We start from the raw sequence: 19,926 nt of genomic DNA, 5'->3' as shown, positions 1-19,926 counted from the left end.
TCTACTGAAGCCAAAGTTTTCCTCATGCCTGTATAATTAACTCTTCCCAAAGTTAAAACTCTAGTTTGGCATTCTGTCTTCTCTCGCTCTATCGGAATTTGAAATTCTGGCATTCTGTGATCATTCCTTCCAAGTGGATCTTGAACGACAAGACTATTTATTTACCCTTCTTTGTTACTTAATACTAAATCTGAAATAGCCTGTTTGGTCACTGTCTGTGCGGTGTCTGCACGTTCTCCCCGTGTCCGCGTGGGTTTCCTCCGAGTGCTCCCAATTCCTCCCACAAGTCTCGAAAGACATGCTGTTAGGTAATTTGGACATTCTGAATTCTCCCTTCGTGTACCCAAACAGGTGCCGGAATGTGGCGACTAGGGGCTTTTTACAGTAACTTCACTTTAGTGTAAATGTAAGCCGATTTGTGACAATAATAAAGATTATTATTATTCCCTGCTTGGCTTCACAACAGATTGATCTAAGAAACAATCCCTCATGCACTCTATGAAATCTCCCTTGAGGCTACCCTTTCCAATTTCTTTAGTCCAGTCAATATGCATCTTAAAATCACCCATGATTACCATTGTGCCCTTTTCTTAAGCCCTCATTGTTTCTTGGTTTATACAATACCCCACTTTCAAAGTATTGCTCGGGGGCCTGTAAATTACTTTTACCAAAGATTTTTTTCCCCTTGTTTTTTATTTCCACCCAGATCATAGAATCCCTGCAGTGCAGAAGTAGGCCAGAGAGCCCATCGAGTCTGCACTGACCTTCTCACAGAGCACTTCACTCAAGCCCACTTCCCCGCCCTATCCCAATAACTCCTTAACCTAGCCTGCACATCCCTGGGCACGAATGAGTAATTTATCATGGGTGCATAGATGATTGAAGGTGGCAAGTCAGGTGGAGAGCAGTTCATAAAGATTATGGCGTTCTGGAGTTTATTAAAAGGGCATAGTGTACTAGAGCAAGGAGGTTATGCTGTACTTATACAAGACACTAATTAATCCTCAGCTAGAATATTGTGCACAGTTCTGGACACAACACTATAGAAAGGATGTGAATGCAATGCGGAGGGTGCAGAAGACATTTGCAAGAACCCAGGGATGAGAAACTTCAGTTATGAGGCTAGATTGGAGGGGTCGGGAATGTTCTGCTTGGAGAGAAGAAGGCTAAGAGGAGATTTGATAGCGATATTCAGATCATGAAGAGACTGGACAGAGTAGATGGGACAAAATCGTTACCACTCGTAAAAGAATCAGGAATGAGGGAGGGCACAGATTTAAAGTGATTTGCAAAAGAAGCAAATACGATGTGAGAAAAACCTACTTACTCAATGAATGATCCAGATCTGGAATGCGCTGCCTGGAAGTATGGTGTAGGCTGGTTCCATTGAGGCATTCAAGAAGGCATTAGTCAAATACTTGAACAGTAATAATGTGCAGGAGCATGGGGAAAAGGCAGAGGAATGATCAGCCATGATGCTCGCTTGGAGAGCCAGAGAGGCACGATGGGCCAAATGGCCTCCTTCTATGCAACAATGTTGTGATTCTGTCTTGTATAATTCAATGAAGGTTAAAAGAACCAAGGCTTACCTACAACTAACATGCTTATTTCTCAGAAACATCCCTGACTTAGGACAAAGTGGCAGCCATTTTTCCTCATGAACCCACAAGCATCAGTGAGATAATAACCATTTGTTCCCAGTGGTAATGGACATCTTGCAAAGCTCCCTGCACTTCAAACAGGAATGATACGTTTACTGTCCCTCTGAACTGGCAGATGGTAAACAAAGAACAAAGAAAAGTACAGCATAGGAACAGGCCCTTCGGCCCTCCAAGTTGTGCCGACCATGCTGCCCGTCTAAACTAAAATCTTTCACGCATCCGATGTCTGGATCCCTCTATTCCCATCCCATTCATGTATTTGTCAAGATTCCCCTTAAATGTCACTATCGCCCCTGCTTCCGCCACCTCCTCAAATATCGAATTCCAGGCACCCACTACCCTCTGTGTAAAAAAAACTTGCGTCGTACATCTCCTCTAAACCTTGCCCTTCCCACCTTAAATCTATGCCCCCTAGTAATTGACCCCTCTACCCTGGGGAAAAACCTCTGACTATCCACTCTGTCTGTGCCCCTCATAATTTTGTAGACCTCTTATCAGGTCGCCCCTCAACCTTCGTTGTTCCAGTGAGAACAAACCGAGTTTATTCAACCTCTCCTCATAGCTAATGCCCTCCATACCAGGCAACACCCTGGTAAATCTCTTCTGCACCCTCTCTAAAACCTCCACATCCTTCTGGTAATGTGGCGACCAGAATTGAACACTATACTCCAAGTGTGGCCTAATTAAGGTTCTATACAGCTGCAACATGATTTGCCAATTCTTATCCTCAATGTCGCGACCAATGAAGGCAAGCATGCCGTATGCCTTCTTGACTACATTCTCTAATTGTGTTGCCCCATTCAGTGACCTGTGGACCTGTACACCTAGATCTCTCCGACTGTCAATACTCTTGAGGGTCCTACCATTCACTGTATATTCCCTACCTGCATTCGACCTTCCAAAATGCATTACCTCACAGTTGTCCAGATTAAACCCCATCTGCCATCTCTCCGCCCAAGTCTCCAAATGATCTAAATCCTGCTGTATCCTCTGACAGTCCTCATTGCTATGCGCAATTCCACCAATCTTTGTGTCGTCCGCAAACTTACTAATCAGACCAGTTACATTTTTCTCCAAATCATTTATATATACTACAAACAGCAAAGGTCCCACACTGATCCCTGCGGAACACCACTAGTCCAATCAGAAAAGCATCCTTCCATTGCTACCCTCTGCCTTCTTTGACCTAGCCGGTTCTGTATCCATCTTGCCAGCCCACCCCTGATCCCGTGTGACCTCACCTTTTGTACCAGTCTGCCATGAGGGACCTTGTCAAAGGCCTTACTGAAGTCCAGATAGACAACATCCACTGCCCTACCTGCATCAATCAACTTTGTAATAACTACTCAACCAAAGGAAACTGTCAAATTAGATCACTGAAAAGAAACTTTGGTCTTGATTTTCGTTCCTGGGCTGGGACCACAGAGTCAGGACATTTTCCGGCTCCGCAAATCCAAAAGTGCTCCAGAAGTTGAGGATTTTTGTTATGGGATGACTGTGATCTTTGGGAGTTGAGCCCAACACCCCCAAAGCAAGTGCGAAGGCTGCTGGTGGTTGAGGTGGGTTGGATGAAAGGTCTTCCCCTCTATCCTGGCTCTGTGTCCAAGATTTAGAGAAAACAATAGAGGCACTACATGACTAAGATGTTTGAGTTATGATGAATGGCCACCTACGATGTTTATGAATTGATACTGTTTCAACTTTACATCAGTTCAACTTTATGATGCCACAGCAACGAACAGTTGGGTCTTTACCAACTATTACGTTCCTTCATGTTCCGTTTTTCACAACCTCAGGAAGGGCAAATTGCTTCCCAGATACAGTATAGAAATGCCTTTGAAAGTGTAGGCAAAATGATATCATTGGGAAATACACTAATGGCAAGTACACTGAAACAGGATCCCACCAATCTTTGAGGCAAAATATTAATTTACCATCTCTGCCATTTCTGTGTTCCCCACCATTCTCTCTTCCCTTTTTATATAAAATTCTAACATGCTATGATCACTCTTCTCTCGAGGATCCTTAACTGTGAGGTCATTAATTACTCCTGCATTGCATCATACCAAATCCAGATTAGCCTGCTTGCTGATTGGAGCAATATGTTGTGAATCCAATCTCTAAAAAATTCAATGAACTCGAGGGGCAGAACGGTAGCACAGTAGTTAGCTCGGTTGCTTCACAGCACCAGGGTCCCAGGTTCGATTCCCGGCTTGGGTCACTGTCTGTGCGGAGTCTGCACTTTCTCCCTGTGTGCGTGTGTGTGCGTGGGTTTCCTCCGGGTGCTCCGGTTTCCTCCCACAGTCCAAAGATGTGCAGGTTAGCTGGATTGGTCATGCTAAATTGCCCTCAAGTGTCCAATAATGTTAGGTGGGGTTGCGGGTGGAGGTGTGGGGCTTAAGTGATCTTTCAAAAGGGCAGGTGCAGACTCGATGGGCCAAATGGCCTCCTTCTGCACTGTAAATTCTGTGTCCATGTCCTTCGAGGCTCCCCTTGCCAATTTGATTAATCAGTCGGCATACATATTAAAATCGCACCATAATTATTGTTGTACCTTTCTTACAAGTTTCCAATATTTCCTGGTTTAAGTTGTGCCCCACTGTGCAATTACTGTTTGGGGATCTATAGATTACGCAGGGATTCCTTTCCTTTGCTATTTCTGTGCGACCTGTACCTGAAATTTGAAAAAACAAATTCTGATCAATCCTCGCACACACAGTGCCAGTGTGTGTTTTGAACGCGCCCTCTAACTGGAAGTAAAACTTGCACCGACTTGTTGTGACTTGCAGTTGTAAAAATATTTGCGTTAAAGCCTTGTGGAAAATCCAGGTTTGTCAACAGTAACCATGGAATGCATTTCTGATTGGAAATTACCCTTTGTGTTTTCTATTGACAACACTTGTTTCTTGAGCGAAGCCAAACTTTTTTTTAAACGCGGAGATACTAATCCGTTGTGTGAAAGTCTTGGGAGACATTGAACGTGATGAGTTGGCCCGTTATGATTATGCATGTCAGCGCCCGCAGCAGACAACATAATTCACATTTCATAGACAGAGAACAAAACCCACGCTTCTGCTTCTATTTACCCTCTTGTCTCAACTCAATTAACATCACGGGGAATAGATTCCAATTTGCTGCCAGTTTTCGGAATAAAAGATGGACTCACTTCGGGAGGGAGTGATTTTAGAAGTGACCTTTGGCGGTATTTAAAATGCAGCATTGGAACAGGAGTGATTGAACCCCCCCCCCCCCCCCCCCCCCCCGAGCACCGGTTTCTCCTCAAACTCTCAACGCGGGGTAAGGGGACGCAAAGTGGGACGGGGCGAGTTCGGGACTGGTGTTCCGGAAGCTTTTCTTAACTGGAAGTTTGTGTGAATGGGAGGCCCTCGCGTGTACATCTTATTTTCTTCCTTCCCTCCCATTAATATCGTTTGCCCCACAGGGTATTTTATGTCCCTTGTATGCCAGGATACATTGCATTTCTCTGCCTGCCGGTAGGCATGGAGCCCAATTTGCACCCACCAACACCCACCATATTGTGTGGTTTCAAATGGCCGTTTGCCTTTGCCCTCTTGCTTTACGCAACATTTTTCCTTCAGTTCATGAAATGCCAGCAGGGAGCATTTTTTCAGGCCGCTTTGATACCTTCCCGGGGGTTGTATTCCGTGCTGTGTCCCTTGCACCGTATTTGCCCCATTCGGCAGCCAGGTCATGACTCTACTCTGGAGTCGCACCTTCACATTTTGCATCACTGTGGGGGTGGGAGCGACTTCGCAAGGGTGGTTGGAGGTGGCAATGGAGCCACACAGCCACATTTCTGTCCCTCTGACAACCTGTTTTGCAGTCGGATGCAGACCCAACTCTGCCAGTCAACAACAGTCTGCATTCAGACGGTCCCCTGTCAGCAGAAAAGTAGAATGGAGTAGTGAGGCCTGGGTGGGCGATGAAAAAGACTGGTTTTAAAATGTCACTTAAGGGAAGCGGAGAGCCAGAGGCGCTCAGTAAGAGATATCTTGGAGATTCTGGCCATGCTGTGTGCTGCAAGGTCATCACACGGTGGAATATAACCTCGGGAGTGTGTCTGTGCGACCTTTAAAAGCCGGCATGACTGACATCAATCCTATCTCTGAGACATAGACCATACAGTGCAGAAGCAGGTCATTCGGCCCATCGAGTCCGCACTGACCCACTTCAGCCCTCATTTCCACCCTATCCCCGTAACCCATGAACCCCTCCTAACCTTTTTGATCGGAGGGGAATGTATCATGGCTAATCCACCTAACCTGCACGTCTTTGGACTGTGGGAGGAAACCCACGCACACACGGGGAAACTCCGCACAGCCTCAGCGGGGAATCGAACCTGGGACCCTGGCGCTGTGAAGCTACAGTGCTATCCACTTATGTTACCCCTTTGAGGCTATCACCTTTCCCAATGAAATGAATGATTGGAGATAGTTTGTCATCTGCCCGATGTGTAAAAGAGCCGCGATCTTCACCAATGGTCCTTTGCTCCTCTTTTGCAGGCAAGCTTGAGAGAGGGGAACGGAGACAAGGTGTGTCCCAGCCACCTGGAAGGGAGCCCACACGCCCTGGAGGTGAGTGATTCGGCGCGGCTGAATAACTGCAGCCGGCTGCGGAATTTAAAATGGGCAAATATGGAGGGAGCCGACACACACACACACACACAGACACACACACCAGGGTAAATTACAGTCTTGTCATTCTGTCTGTGAGTTGTGCAGTGCTGGATACGCGGGACGAACAGCCAGTGGAGATTCAGAAAGCACGCCCTGGTGATTCATCCATCAGCCCTCTCATCCCAACTCATCACACCGTCGCTGAAAGCACTCACTCCAATTTTAACTGAAACCCATCAGACTAAATCCAATAAACCGAGGGACAAATGAGAGAGAGGGGCAGCCCCTTAAAGGGAACACTGCCTCAAAAGAAAAACAATCGCCAACTAAACTTAAAAACATCAAACTGGGCAATGTGATCCGGAGGGTCCATAAAGCAGCCCGGTCCCCGTTTCTCTGGCTGGCTGAAGTCCCTTCAAGCCCGGGGTTCGGCGGGAGGAATTTCAGCCTCATTCCGTGATGTTTAATCAGGGTTAAGTTACTTGCGGGAATGGTCTGGGCTCAAGAGAGAAGAGTGGAGGGAATTCGCCTCTTTCACAATTGTTTGACACAGTCTGTCTCCGAGGACCCTTTGGTTTCGGACAATGGGGAGTTGGCGCGGAGACTTCTAATTGCGGTCTGGATATTTGTGCTCAGGGTTGAAGCAGGGATGGGAAACAAAAAATACTCGGCCTGCAGGAAATCTGGAGTGGAAACAGGATTTTTAAAAATGCAATTCAAACGTCCAGCGTCTGCGGAGAGAATGGGAGAGTTTTCACCTCCGGTGTCTCTGCTGCGTTTGAAGTGCTGGCGCAGACAGGGTGGGCCGAACGGTTCAGCTCGGCGGGCTGGGAGCTCTCTCTCTCTCTCTCGGTCACACCCTGCCTGACCCGCGGAGTGGCCGTGCTTTTTGTGGGGGGTGGTTGAGGAGGGAGCTGGAGTTTGTCAACCCCGCGGTCTCCAAATGAGCGAGGCAAGTGCTGTTCTCTCCCCCAGCGCCTGGAGACGATCTGTGCCGGGTTATAATGAATGCTGCCCCTCAAGATTCATTCAGAGGAATTGGCCGGTTTTCAGTTCAATGGAAACCCGACCGGCGCCTGATCAACACTCGCCCCGAAATTGAAAATAGATGTGACTCCCTCCCCGGATTCGGTAGCCAACCCGTTGGACAGACTTTACCGCCTGGGGACAGACCTGATCTTTAATGAGTATCTGACCGCAGAACAGACTAACTCTACCCCCAACTTAATGATCAATGTCCTTGGCAAACGTGGAGATGAGAGGGGGAACGACAATTTACATTTCAGCGTCTGTCTCCTTTCAACTAGCAAATCGGCCCGCTGATATTTTTTTTTAAACTATATAAATTATCAAATAACACTGACAGTAACGGAAGGAAAAGCCGTGAGGAACGAGGCGCTCTCTCCGTCTGCAACGCCGATTTTTATTTCAATCGGTGCCCCTTCTGCCGCCTGAGAAACGTGTGTGTGTGTGAGAGAGGGAAGTGAGAGAGAGGGGGGAGAGTGTGGCATTGATCAGATCGGGCAATGGTCACTCACTCCATCCACCTTCCCTTCAACACGGAGCCCCAGAGCGGGTCTTCCCAGAGTGGGGGGGGGGGGGGGGAACTCTGCCTTTCGAACGAAATCTCCACCGGATGGAAATCAAAGATCCCGGGCGGCGATTCCCGCAATTGCATTTCATCGAATATTCAAGCGCCCTGGTTTCCATAACCGCGGCTCGGAACCAATTGGTTGGTGTCTCGCAGCCAATTTAATCACCCAATAATTCCGGACAGAGCGGGGCAGGGAGGGGCTGAAATAAACATTTCTCCACATTCCCATGTTACACAATCCCGTCATAATTTCTGTCAGTGTATAAACCGTTTGAAAAATAAGCGAAAACACGAGCACGCTTGCTGTCTGAGCGAATCCCTCACATCCCGGGATTATTTCAGTGGAAATATCTTGACGCGAGCCTGCCCTCAAAATGTTTCTATTTTTTTTTGGGGGGGGGGGGGGGGGGGGGAGCTGGAAATACTAAAAACAAAAACACCTGTGCCGGGTTGGGGAGAAACAGGATTGGGAATCCATCCTTCCAAATAGCTGAGCAAGACTTCCTCAATTCCATCCCGAAATCAGATGGAGGAGGTGGTCCGCCTCGCCCCGAAGGAATTTTAAATTCTCCCCAATCCCCGTCAAAAAAACCAAAGTGTGTTAACCTGCTAAAAAATAAAATTTAAAAAAAGAGTCCGTTTCATTTTCGCACTTTATAGGGAAATAATCAAATTCTACAAGATTATGAATATTTTAAAATATATTCCAGGCTGTCAATACTGAAAAGATTTTATCCTAAAATGTTACCTCAGTTTCCCCATCAGTCCGGATTCTCACAGAGAGAGAGAGAGAGAGAAACCCCTTCTAGACCCCATCCACATTCTCCTCTAAAAGGCACCGCCGACCACTTGGACAGACCTGTGCCGACTGTGGAGGGAGGGGTACGATCTGAGATCGATCAGTGGACGCAGATCCCCCCCCCCCCCCCACCTCCTCTCAAGATGATCACCTCGGCGGATCTCCCCCGGTGCGAATTCTTAAATTAAAAATACTTGTTGGGGGGGAAGGAATGGTGGGGGGGTTGGGGGGGGGGGGGGGGTTCGCGCCTTCTACCCGGCGGGATTCACCCACCCCCACCCCCGCACCCCCCTCGCTCTGGCTGGAATCAAATCCCATTCATTTCCAGTTCGGTTTGCGAAATTAGACAGATGGGGGATGGGGGGGGGGGGGGGGGGGGGGGACGAGCCCTTGAGTTTGAAGCGACCCGCCACTTCCCCGGGTGTTGTTCAAACGTTGGAAATGTGTGTGTGCCTGAGTGTCCTTTCAAAGCGTGTTTGGTTGGGATTCCTAACCACTGACCCCCCCGTTTCCCAGCTACATGAAGACCATTCCTGCACGGGCCATGGTGCACAGGGACTGGTTGGACAGGATAATGTGAGGGTAAATGAATGAGCACGCTGCGGCTTCAGGAGGTACAATTTACAACCAGTAGCTGACATATGAGCAACTTATAGACTGGTGAGGAGGGGAGAGGGAGGTGGGGGGTGGGGGGGAGATAGAGCCCTGTGATGGTTTGTTTTGTGTCTTGGGGAGGACCCCCCCCCCCCCCCCCACCCTCCAAACAGTTGGGCTGAAATGAGACGTACACAATACCAAGTCCACGTTTACACCGGCCGATCCACCGCGTATTGACAGGGGCTGAGGTTGGAGGCTGGGCCCTGCATGCCGGGCCCGTAGCTGAAGGTAGACGAGTGGTGCTTGGCCCGGAGCCGCAGGCTGGCCAGGCTGCTGTTGCAGTTGTCCCGGTAGACGTAGGGGCTGGGGCCGCCTCCGTAAGGGCAGGGGGCGGCGGCGGCGGCGGCGGCCACCGCCGAGTTCAGCGCGGGGCCGCCCAGATTATTCAGGCTGGAGCCGCCCGGCAAGGCGGAGGCCGGCACCATAGTCATGGAAGGCAGCGAGCTGGGCGTGGAAAACATGCCCTGCGACGAAAGAGTGTTGACGTTCATGGAATTGAAGAAAGAGAAGCCCTTGGCCGAGATGGGGTTGGTGGCGAGTCCTTTGGCGGCCCAGTTATTGTAGGTATAGCCGGAGTACACGTCCTCGTAGGGCTGCACAAGCCCATTGAAGGGAGCAGCGAAACCCCCTTTGCACAGCTCAGCTTGCTGATGGCGCTCCCGCTTCCTCCACTTGGCTCGGCGATTCTTGAACCATACCTGAAGATCCAAAAGCAAAACAGTTTAATTCCCATCTTTCATTCTCAAGCGCGCGTGGGGCGTATTTTTTATATATCTATCTAATTTATATATCTATCTATATTATATATCTATCTATATATATCATCCCCAGCCTATTCGGAAATCAGACCAAATTGTTTATAGCCGGGCAAAGGATTTCCTGTCGACGGTTCTGCATCGAATAGTTTTCAGTTCAGTTAACATTGCAGTGTTAATGTAAGCCTACTTGTGACACTATTAAAGATTATTATTATCTAACCTAACCTGTGATACAGCAACACACTCAACAAAAACATTGATTGATTCCTCCAACCCAAACCTATAATCATCGAACAAAATGCTCCCCCCCCCCCCCCCCCAACCCCCGTTTCAATCTCTTTTCCCCAAACCTGGCCTGTCAACCTTGGGTGATCTGTGCAGCTGCTTCTGGAGAGTTGAAGATTGAATCCTTTATTTTAACCTCACCCCCGCCCGCCTTTGGAGACCGGTTAACGTGTCAGCAAATGGTTGGGAATATCAGTGCTGTTGAGCCAGGATATTTAAGGCCGGGATTATGGAGGTGTTTGCAGCGGGCAGCACTCACCCTGATCCTGGCCTCGGTCAGGTTGGTCCACACGGCGATCTCCTCCCGCGTGGACATGTCGGGGTAGCGGTTCCTCTGGAAAGTGGCCTCCAGCTCCTGCAGCTGCTGGCTGGTGAAGTGGGTCCGCTGCCGCCGCTGCTTCTTTTTGGCCGAGCTGTCCTCGGAGCCCGAGTCGTCCGACTTGCAGCGGCGAAGCTGCTCGCCCTCTCCTGCCGGGGTTGGGGAGCAACACAACAAGGCCAGGTGAGGAATGTACCCTTCTCTCTCTCCCCAACCCCAAACATTACACACACACCCCGCGCCCCATCCCGGAGACCACCTCAATGGCGAGGAGTCTCACTCACTTCTCACCGTTCCTCCCAATCTGACAGAGCCTTGCATTGTCAATGTCACAGCCCTGCATCAGTCCACACACTCTCCGTGGCAGATTCATCGGTTGAGTGCCAAACCCAGTGTTTGAAACGTGCACTTTGCGGGTCAAATGATGACTGAGATTGTCCAGAATCAGGTAACCGGACATGGCAATGGCTACAGACATTTCCCAATATCCGCACCCACCGACTGGTCAAACTTTAGGGGTTAAACCGCAGGAAACTGAGGTATTTTTCTTTAAAACTTCGGCCGGCCTCCCGGCCTATTTTTTTTTGGGGGGGGGGGGGGCATCAATTTTAGCCGAAATCTTTTGTGGGTAAACCCAAGGCCGCCGGGGTTGGTGGCGTTGCCTCCCCCCCAACTCCACCCTTCCCCCGCCCGGGTTTATTTCCACTGGGAGAAAGCATCGTGTTTAGTTTTATTTTTCTGCTGCACACATTTCCAAACCCTGCCCAATAAACAGGAGGGCCGGGGGCAGGCCCGCTCCTGTTGGGCCGCTTACTCTCTTCGCAACTCTGTTCATCCGCACCGCGGGGGGGGGGGGGGGGGCACCGATTAGCGATTTTAAAATATACATAAAAACTTTGGGATGTTTCAAAAGCGAATTCTTTCTGATTTAAAAAAGGAGAGAGAGAGATAAGGCTTTATCGCTTCCCGGGACAGCAGACGAGACAATTTGACTCAATCCATTTGTTTAAGTTCGCGCTTTGCGTTGATGCCTCCAAACTCTTTGCAGTTTATGTAAGGCAGTCAATGCGAGTTTGACGGCGTTACCGTCTCCGTGTGAACGGGCGCCTGGCCGCTCTGCCCGTGTGGAACCGGGGGGGGGGGGGGGAGGGGGAGCGAATGGAGTCCTTTCTGACTTGGTAACCTGGCCTCTTTAGAAAGCACAACCCGAGTTTGGTTAAAAAAAAATAATTAAAAGTTATTGAAGTTAATCAGTGTGTTGGAAATGTCGAGGTGATTTGATGATGGGGTTTTCTGATTTTTTTTCACTGCTGTATTTTGGCAGAGGACATGTCTGGATGATTGGGTTAGCAGCTCTGAATTGAAACTGTTCCCCAGATTCATCCTGGACAGAGTTAGTAGATTGTAGCCAAAACCGGGGACATCACAGTCAGAAATTATCAGTGTGGCCGGCATCGATATGTTATGACCAGAGTTTACTATATATATGTATATATAAAAATGTATATTACACACATATATATATATATATATATTATACAGTGAAATCAATTCGAAATCAACGCAGAATAGTCGAGGAACTAACTGTTCGCAGGTTCCCGAACGAACCTCTTCTTCAGAGTTCCTTCCAAGTTGTGTCAACTCGGTGAACGGTGCAATTAATTCGTTGGGATTTCGATGTGCGTAAATAATATTGTTCTGTTGGTGTTGGGCTTGAAAACCAAAACGAACCAAGTCCAAATCGCCGACCTGTTCCCCGCGCCCCGCGCCACAATTATTTTCCACAGGTCGGGTTAATTTAAAAACACACATTTCCAAATCAATCATCGAGTCCGAATGGGGAGCGGGAAGCGCCGCTCCTCTGCCAGGCCGGGCGTTATATTGGGAGACAGGAGAATTTGGCCTGTCCCTGCCGCCTCTCCCTCTTACCTCCACTCTCACTGTTGGGCGTCCCGGCTAAATGCCTGATGCCGAAGGCACTGTTATTCCCGGATGCGGTTTGCAGCGATTTCAGGGAACTCGCTGCCATGCTGCACCCCTGGTTTTCAATCAGAAAACTGTCCCCAGGTGGCCCATGCAGATTTGGAAGAGTTTCTGTTCCCTTCACCCCCCCTCCCCCCCAATCTCCTCGATGGATCCGGGCGGCTAATTCCAAAGCTTAGTCTCTCTCCTCCTGGTCGATGCGAGGGGGCAGCTGTTCCCTTTTGCTGTCCATTTGGACAGACAGTAGTCGCTTTGGAATAAAGCGCGTTGGTTAAAGGGGGCGGGAGTACTGCGGGTGGGGGGGGGGGGGGGGGGTTGTAGGAGGAGGCAGGGAACCCAGAGGAGGAAATCCCGCCCGTGGGCCGTGCGGATTGGTCACTCCGGGCCTGCTGCTCACATCATCGTCGGGGGGGGCGCAACCTTGCGTTGGCCCCATAATCCGCCCATCGCCATTTATTCGGGACGCCGAGGTGCCAAGAGGGAGCGGATGAAGGAGCAGCTGTGGGAGCGCCTCCAGGGAGGCTGAATGTCCCCAACACTCCCAGCAAGCGACTCTCTAGCACACACACTAACAACAGATACACCTGAATTCTCCCCCATTGCCTGCAACTCTGCAATGTGTTGGATGGGGTTACTGGGTTATGGGGTTAGGGTGGAGGTGTTAACCTTGGGTAGGGTGCTCTTTCCAGGAGCCGGTGCAGACTCGATGGGCCGAATGGCCTCCTTCTGCACTATAAATTCTATGCTATGTGTCTCTGCTCTAGATTTACTCGCAGCCTGGCCTCTCCCGCAGACACATTCTGCAAAGAGATAGGCACAGACTCCATCGATCCAAAGTGGACAAAGTCCAAATAAACTCACTCGGGACAAGACGGCTGGCCCGCCCGTTCCACCCACCCAAAGGATACCTTGAGTCGGGGGGCGGCTCTCCCGGCTGGCCTGATGTGCGGTTGTCAACAGCTGGAACATTTATTCTGGGAAGGAGGCTGGCAAAGCTGTTGTCTTGCTCCTGCGCCCTTTGCAATGAGTGAAGAATACAAGTCCCTGTGGAGCCTCCCAACTTAAAGGGACGGTTGTGCAGAAGCCATTTCTTGGCGGTGCGGTCAGGTTGCCAAGTGAGCACCTCAAGGGAGGAAGCCCTCGCTCTCTGGTTCCGGTTGAAGAGCGCAGGTGGCTGGCAGAGGGGTCCAAACAGGTTAAGGGAAGCCTCCTTCCGTATCAGGCGCCGGAGGGTGGGGGTCCTTTGCTGGAGAGACCTTAACGAAGCCGAGGCGGGCATCTCACGCTACCCAAGACTGTTTGTGCGTGACACTGTGCGCTCCGGTGCCCTGACCTCCCCCAGGGACGTTGTGTGCCCCCCCCCCCCCCTCCGGCTGTGCAGCCCAAATCGTGCCAAACCCCAAGCGTGGATGGAGGTGGTCACCAAGGGGACAGGGGACGAGAAGCAGCTGACAGGGGAGCGGCAGAAAGGTGGCTGCAATGTGCAACATCTCGGGGAGGCACTCACTACAAGGCAACATTCAGCTGTCAGTCCTTCCCGTTCCTCCCTGAAACACCGCTCCTGGTGTGTGTGGAAAGGCCTTATGGTTGTCTGGGCCGTGCACCACATTGAAGCACAAGGGGGGAGGCCAATCGGCCCATCGTGCTATCATTGCAAGAGCCAGACCAGGAACCAGCCCCTTTCCCCGCGCACGCTCCCTTTTCGGATCGACATCCAATCGTTCTATTTCTTTGATCACTCCTTATTTAATCTGCTTCCTTCCGGCCAGTGTATTCATTCCAAAGCCTAACACAAGTTGTGAACGCAGAAATCTCCTCTCCCTCCTCAGAACGGTGTCGATCACCTTGCATTTGTGTCCTTCAGTTTCCCACCATCCCCTCGGTGGAAACCATTTCACCTTATTTACTCCCGCCAGAATCACCCTCTTCTGTGCTGGAGCGGGGTGAATCCCAGTTTCTCTGCCAGCATTCCCGGATAATCTCCTGGAAAACGCGGTGTGCGGAGAGAGATGGATAATTCTCCCATTCCTGAGCGGGAGGCCACATTTCATTCCAGAGCGAGCACCAGGCAGCTGGCCAAAGTTATACTGGGGGGGGGGGGGGGGTCTGAACGGTGAGTGGAGTCACTGCTCCGAGTCCCTCTCGCAGGACACATATCCCCCTTCGGGCGCCTTTCCCACTCCTTGCCGATGCCATGGTCAACTTCCATGGCGGCGCATCTTTAGCGGCGGGCGTCTGAACATATCCCACCTCATGTGTTCGCCCTCCCCGGCCACACAACACTCGCTCGGGCCATTCGTTGGCTGTGAAATCATCTCGAAAGTCCCGCCACACGAGAAAAATCCTTTCAGTCATACCAAGAACAGGGATGTGGAGGAAATGATCTGCCCGCCCTTCCGAGTGGGGAGCCGCCTGAGTTCTCGGCTCCTCGCTTCCCATCGCTGAGCCGCACTTTTTCCACCAGGTTCCTCCCTTGGGCGTCCCCCCCCCCCCCCCTCCCCCTGACCAAAAGTCGAGTGGTGTCTGAGCGCAGGACCGGTTTAATCGTCGGACGCTCAATAAAACTAACCGGCGAGTGAGCCGCAAACTTGCAGGCCACCATGCCGGGGGTGGGGGTAGGGCGGGAGGGGGGGTGATATCAGAGGGCGAGGAGATATCAGCAACAAGGCAGACTGCAGCGATCCCGGCTGATAACGCTGTGGAGGCGGCCTCCCCCACCCTCAGTCTTGCAATAAAAGGTGAGGACATTTGTGAGTGAGAACTTTGCCCCACTCGCCCCCTCTTCCATCCCCTGCTTTCCCCTTGCCCCCCCTCCCAGTAACGGGGAGTAGGGCGGGGGGGGGGGGGGGGGGGTAGCAGCCTGTTCGACATTTACAATCCTTATCCTGATCGAACCCACTGATTTATTTGTGAAGTGTCTGAAGTCACAGACAGTAAACCCATCAATGGTGTAGAAACCTTGTATTTATAAATTATTTTCAGATCTAATTGGGGGGGAGGTTAACTTATTGAAAAACTGCAGAGAGAAAATATAAATAATGATTGGGGCGGATGGTCGGAAATTGGAAACTAAAGGGCATCATTTGCCAAACTAGCTGAGAATTTAAACGAAGAAAAGAGATTATTTCATTCGATTAATTTGACTTGAAAGCGTCCAGCCCTTAAATATTTAATAAAATGTACAATCGGGCGCTTTATTGTAAAATAAAGGCACCCCTCGGCTTCAGGGCAAACCCTCAATCCATCTCTTGCTGGCTCCCCCACCCCAAAAAAAAAACAAATTCAAATTCAGCGAGTGGCGTTTTTCCTGGCGCCGCAGAGGGGATCGGGGTTGATTTATTGCCGGCTTGGTGGGGGTGGTAAATAAATAAAATCAGCAGCCAGTAAATCGAGTCAGGTTAGCCGGTAACCCAACGCTGCCTCCCCCGACCGCAATAGCGACAGCTTTTAACGCTGTGCCTGTCATAAATAAAGAGCCTTCATATTCATCTGCAAGTCTCGTAAAAAATTAATACGAGGTGTCAGCCCCTGCTCATCTCCGTCCCCCGCACTGGGAAGATTTATGAGGGGGCGGTGGGGGTATTGTTTGGCCAAAGTACCTCGCACTTTTTGATAGGGGCTCTCAATACGAGTAAGAAGTCTTCCAACACCAGGTTAAAGTCCAACATGTTTGTTTCAAAGACTATCTTTTGGAGCACTGCTCCTTCCTCAAGTGAATGAATACGATTAATTCGCCAAAACAAACCTGTGGGACTTTAACCTGGTGTTGTAAGACTTCTTACTGTGCTCAGCCCAGTCCAACGCCGGCATCTCCACATCATCTCAATATTAGGGCAGCTCTGCCTGTCCCTGCCCCTCGCTTCTCCCCTGTCCTACCGCTCCCAATGCACCATTATTCTTGACTGGATTATTACACAGACATTGCAGAGAGGAAACAGGTCCCCAAATCAGCCCACAAAACACATCTAATTTACGGGGGTGTAGTGGGAGGGGGGAGGGGGGGGGGGGAGGAATGTCAGATATCGGTCAGCAAACCGGCCTCGTGTATTCTGAACTGACACAGATCGGGTGAAACGTTCAGCTTTCACACCATTCATTCCCAAGACCGGCAGAGATTGGAAATAACTCTGTCCCTGTCTCTGGGGGGGTCGAGCGGGGCTGGGTCTTTTATTTTTGTTGCCGCTTGTCCGAACCGGGGGATTTGACTTTGGGGTGTAGGGGCCAGGCTGTGTGTGTGTGTGTGTGGCGACAGAATTTCCTGGGCCAGTTTGCACGCCGCCCCGCTGCTTCCTTACCGTTTCTGCGACGGTTGTCCGGCCCCGTGATTGCTCCCAAAGTGGCCAGTTTCCGCTTTGGGCATTCCGAGTCGGTCGCTTCGGCAGTGCCAAACGCAAATTCCATCCGGAGAACTTAATCCTGCAAACAGAGCAGAGCGGTGTTTAAAAAACAAAACAGCCAGCGGCCCATGCAACCCGCTTCTTCGCAGCTACGCATCCCGTTTTTGGATATGTCTTGTTGTTGGGGCGATGGGGCGGGGGGGATATTTTGGCTCAGCTCTTTCACAAATATCAGTCCAAATTTCTGAAATTCTCGCACCGTTTTATATCTTGTCCCGGTGCCAAGTGGGGGGCGATTGTAATCAAGGACAGGCGAGAGCTGAATTTACAATTCGTCTTCAGTGTGGAAGGGTTCCACTGCCTGGAAATGTGGGGATTGGGGGGGGGGGGGGGTGAGGATGGGGGAACAGGCCGCACAACCAGGTATGAAAATAGCTGCTCTGCCCACCAGTCCTAATCTCGGGAACAACTCGCATATCTTCAGGAGAACTGTCCACAGCACCTGTTGGTATTTACCAGGCCGTTAGTGTATGTTTTTTTTGGAGGGGGGGGGGGGGATTGAAATGTTTTAGCTATGCAAATGGCGTCTCCCAAAAACATCAGGCCGCGCACACAAGACAAGTCTCTCTCTCTGTTGTACATCTGCTTTGTTGTGGGGTGGACAGAACCGCAGCAACAAATCAATGAACACATTCTCTGCAAGGCCAGGAGCTACCTATCGTTAAGAAAGTCCACCGACGACTCTACTTTCTCAGAAGAGGAAGGAAATTTGGCATGTCAGCTAAGACTTTCACCAGCGTTTCCAGATGCACCAGAGAAAGTATTCTCTCTGGTTGTATCACATCCCAGTATGGAGCCTGCTCTGCACCAGACCGCAGGAAACTACAAAAAGTCGTGAATGTAGCCCAGTCCATCCCATCCTTAGACTCTGTCGACAATTCCCGCTGTCTGGGAAAGGCAGGCAGCATAACTAAGGACCTCACGCACCGGAAAATACTCTCTTCCACCTTCTTCGACTCAAGAACAGTTTCTTCCCTGCTGCCATCAGACTTTTGAATGGACCTACCTGGTATTAAGTTGATCTTTTCTCTACACCCCAACTATAACTGTAACATTATATTCTGCAGTCTCTCCTTCCTTCCCTATGTACCGTATGTGTTGTCTGCACAGCATGCAAGAAACAATACTTTCCACTGTATACTAATACATGTGACAATAATAAATCAAATCAAATACCTGACAGTCGGAGGAATAATGATTAATCCTCCGGCTCCGGTGTACATTCGAGAGCAAGCACATGTCTGCAGTATTGTAGGTAGCGAGCTGCGGTGTCCCTCGGCCAGCGCTGAACCCCAGTGTTGGCACCTGTCTACGTGCTGACTCTTCCACAAATCATTCGATGTGAAATGCTCATATCCCACAGTTGCTGCTGGTTTGATTTGCCGCGTTTCCAACCACGCTTCGAGGAGGGAGGGTGTTTTTTTTTCTCCCCCTCCTGAAAATCCGTCCTCGGCGAAGAGTTAGCAGACGGAGAGAGGAGAAGAAGAAACAGCTCCCTCTTCCTGCTCTGGGCAACTTTCGGGGGGGGGGGGGGGGGGGGGGGGAAATCATAACGGTATTTTTGTTGTCCCCTCCAATCGAGTTCAGCGAGGTGGAGGGCAGATCCCGAGGTCGCTTCAGCGGACACCCCCAGGTGACTGGGCGAATTTACCCAGTCCACGGGGAGAAGAATCAGGTCGGGGTTTTTTTCCCCTGCTTTGCCCACACTTGTCCCTACACCGAAATGCCAATGGTGTGGACAATATCAACACCTCTCTCTCCCTGTGCCCTCTTCAGGCAGACCCCCCCCCCCTCCCCCTCACAGCCGAGAATCATCGCCTTCAGCAGAGAAGGAGAGTCAGAGGAAAAACACATGCAGACAAACAATAATATTGGATGATTATAATAGAATCTGTTGTTCGCACTCACCCTCTCGAAAGTGTTCGCGTTACATAAATGCCAGCACAGAGAATCGGTTTCACCTGCATCAACCCGACCCGCAACCCTTAAGAGCAGAACTGTACCATCTGAACTTTTTTTGGTTTTAAACACACGTACAAGAAGACTTTGTAAATGATGTGGGATTCCAAAGAAAAGCGCCCTTTTCAAAGGCGCCGTATCAATTATTTTTAAAAGTCACATTTGTGGTCGGGATGACTTCTGACGCAGGCTGGATGATTTTTTTTTTACAATGCCAAGACCCCCCTGTCTGTTTACCAGATGATTGGACTGGTTAGCAAACAGAAAAGGTGGAGACCCGAACGAGGAGGGGACTGAAAGACACCATTTGCATGGCGCATACACGAATTAATTTCGGGGATTTGACTTGATTAAGATGTCTGTCAGTTTGCAATTCAGAAAACTCATTATGGGACTGGGAGCCAAGAGGCTAGTTCGAGGGCAGATGGAATTACTGTTCAGTGTTTGCAGATGATAATTTGCGCTTTCAGACCCGGATTTGCATATATTGCATCTGTCAAGTGCCTTTCTCCCTCATTTAAAAATAACTTTGAACTGGCACCGTGATTCCTAATATGGGGGTCGGGGATGTATTACCGGGCCTCCTTTCATTTTCAAGCCACGTTGGGTGCACAAAAGAGACGAGGAGCATTAATATTAATCGGGCTGATGGAGTTGTCCCATGTCAGCACCTCGGGATTGGTGTCCCAAACAGCTACCCTAACCTTTTCTCTCACGGGCCCTTGAGCATTAATATTCTAAATTATCGGGACTTTGCACTTTCCCGAAATAGAAGGGGAAAATGAGAGATATCAAACTTGACCCGAACCAGAATCGACGAATCTTTGGCGGGGTTGGGGTTCTCTCTCTCTCTCCCCCTCTCTCTCTCTCTGTGGAT

The 19,926-nt window shown here is 50.1% G+C and overlaps 1 protein-coding gene across 5 annotated transcripts; it reads right to left on the bottom strand.

Moving 5' to 3' along the window:
• Positions 1 to 9,057: 9,057 nt before the first annotated feature.
• LOC119957488 (pituitary homeobox 3-like) lies at positions 9,058 to 19,494 on the bottom strand. 5 transcript variants are annotated; one of them, XM_038785588.1, is made up of 4 exons: positions 18,999 to 19,494; positions 16,989 to 17,109; positions 10,651 to 10,859; positions 9,058 to 10,046 (listed from the first exon to the last, which is right to left on the bottom strand). In XM_038785588.1, the coding sequence occupies exons 2-4, from the start codon at positions 17,092 to 17,094 to the stop codon at positions 9,498 to 9,500; spliced, it is 864 nt and encodes a 287-aa protein (XP_038641516.1). In that variant the 5' UTR covers positions 17,095 to 17,109; positions 18,999 to 19,494; the 3' UTR covers positions 9,058 to 9,497. The 5 variants fall into 5 exon arrangements, with proteins under 5 accessions (XP_038641516.1, XP_038641515.1, XP_038641518.1 ...); XM_038785587.1 differs by lacking the exon at positions 18,999 to 19,494 and adding an exon at positions 18,267 to 18,601; XM_038785590.1 differs by lacking the exon at positions 18,999 to 19,494 and adding an exon at positions 17,290 to 17,310.
• Positions 19,495 to 19,926: the final 432 nt, after the last annotated feature.

The sequence above is a fragment of the Scyliorhinus canicula genome, chromosome 26 (genome assembly GCF_902713615.1).
Source record: "Scyliorhinus canicula chromosome 26, sScyCan1.1, whole genome shotgun sequence".
NCBI classification, from domain to species: Eukaryota; Metazoa; Chordata; class Chondrichthyes; order Carcharhiniformes; family Scyliorhinidae; genus Scyliorhinus; species Scyliorhinus canicula.
This window is presented reverse-complemented; position numbering and strand designations above follow the sequence as displayed.

Bases quoted from the DNA above. Each gene is read 5' to 3' on its own strand.
- LOC119957488 (XM_038785586.1), bottom strand. From the start codon at position 13,972: ATGCCCGCCTCGGCTTCGTTAAGGTCTCTCCAGCAAAGGACCCCCACC. The intron at 10,860-13,554 runs GTGAGTTTATTT...CAACCCCGGCAG, and splicing joins GGCCAGCCGTCTTGTCCCGA to GAGAGGGCGAGCAGCTTCGC. The intron at 10,047-10,650 runs GTGAGTGCTGCC...TTGGATCTTCAG, and splicing joins TGACCGAGGCCAGGATCAGG to GTATGGTTCAAGAATCGCCG.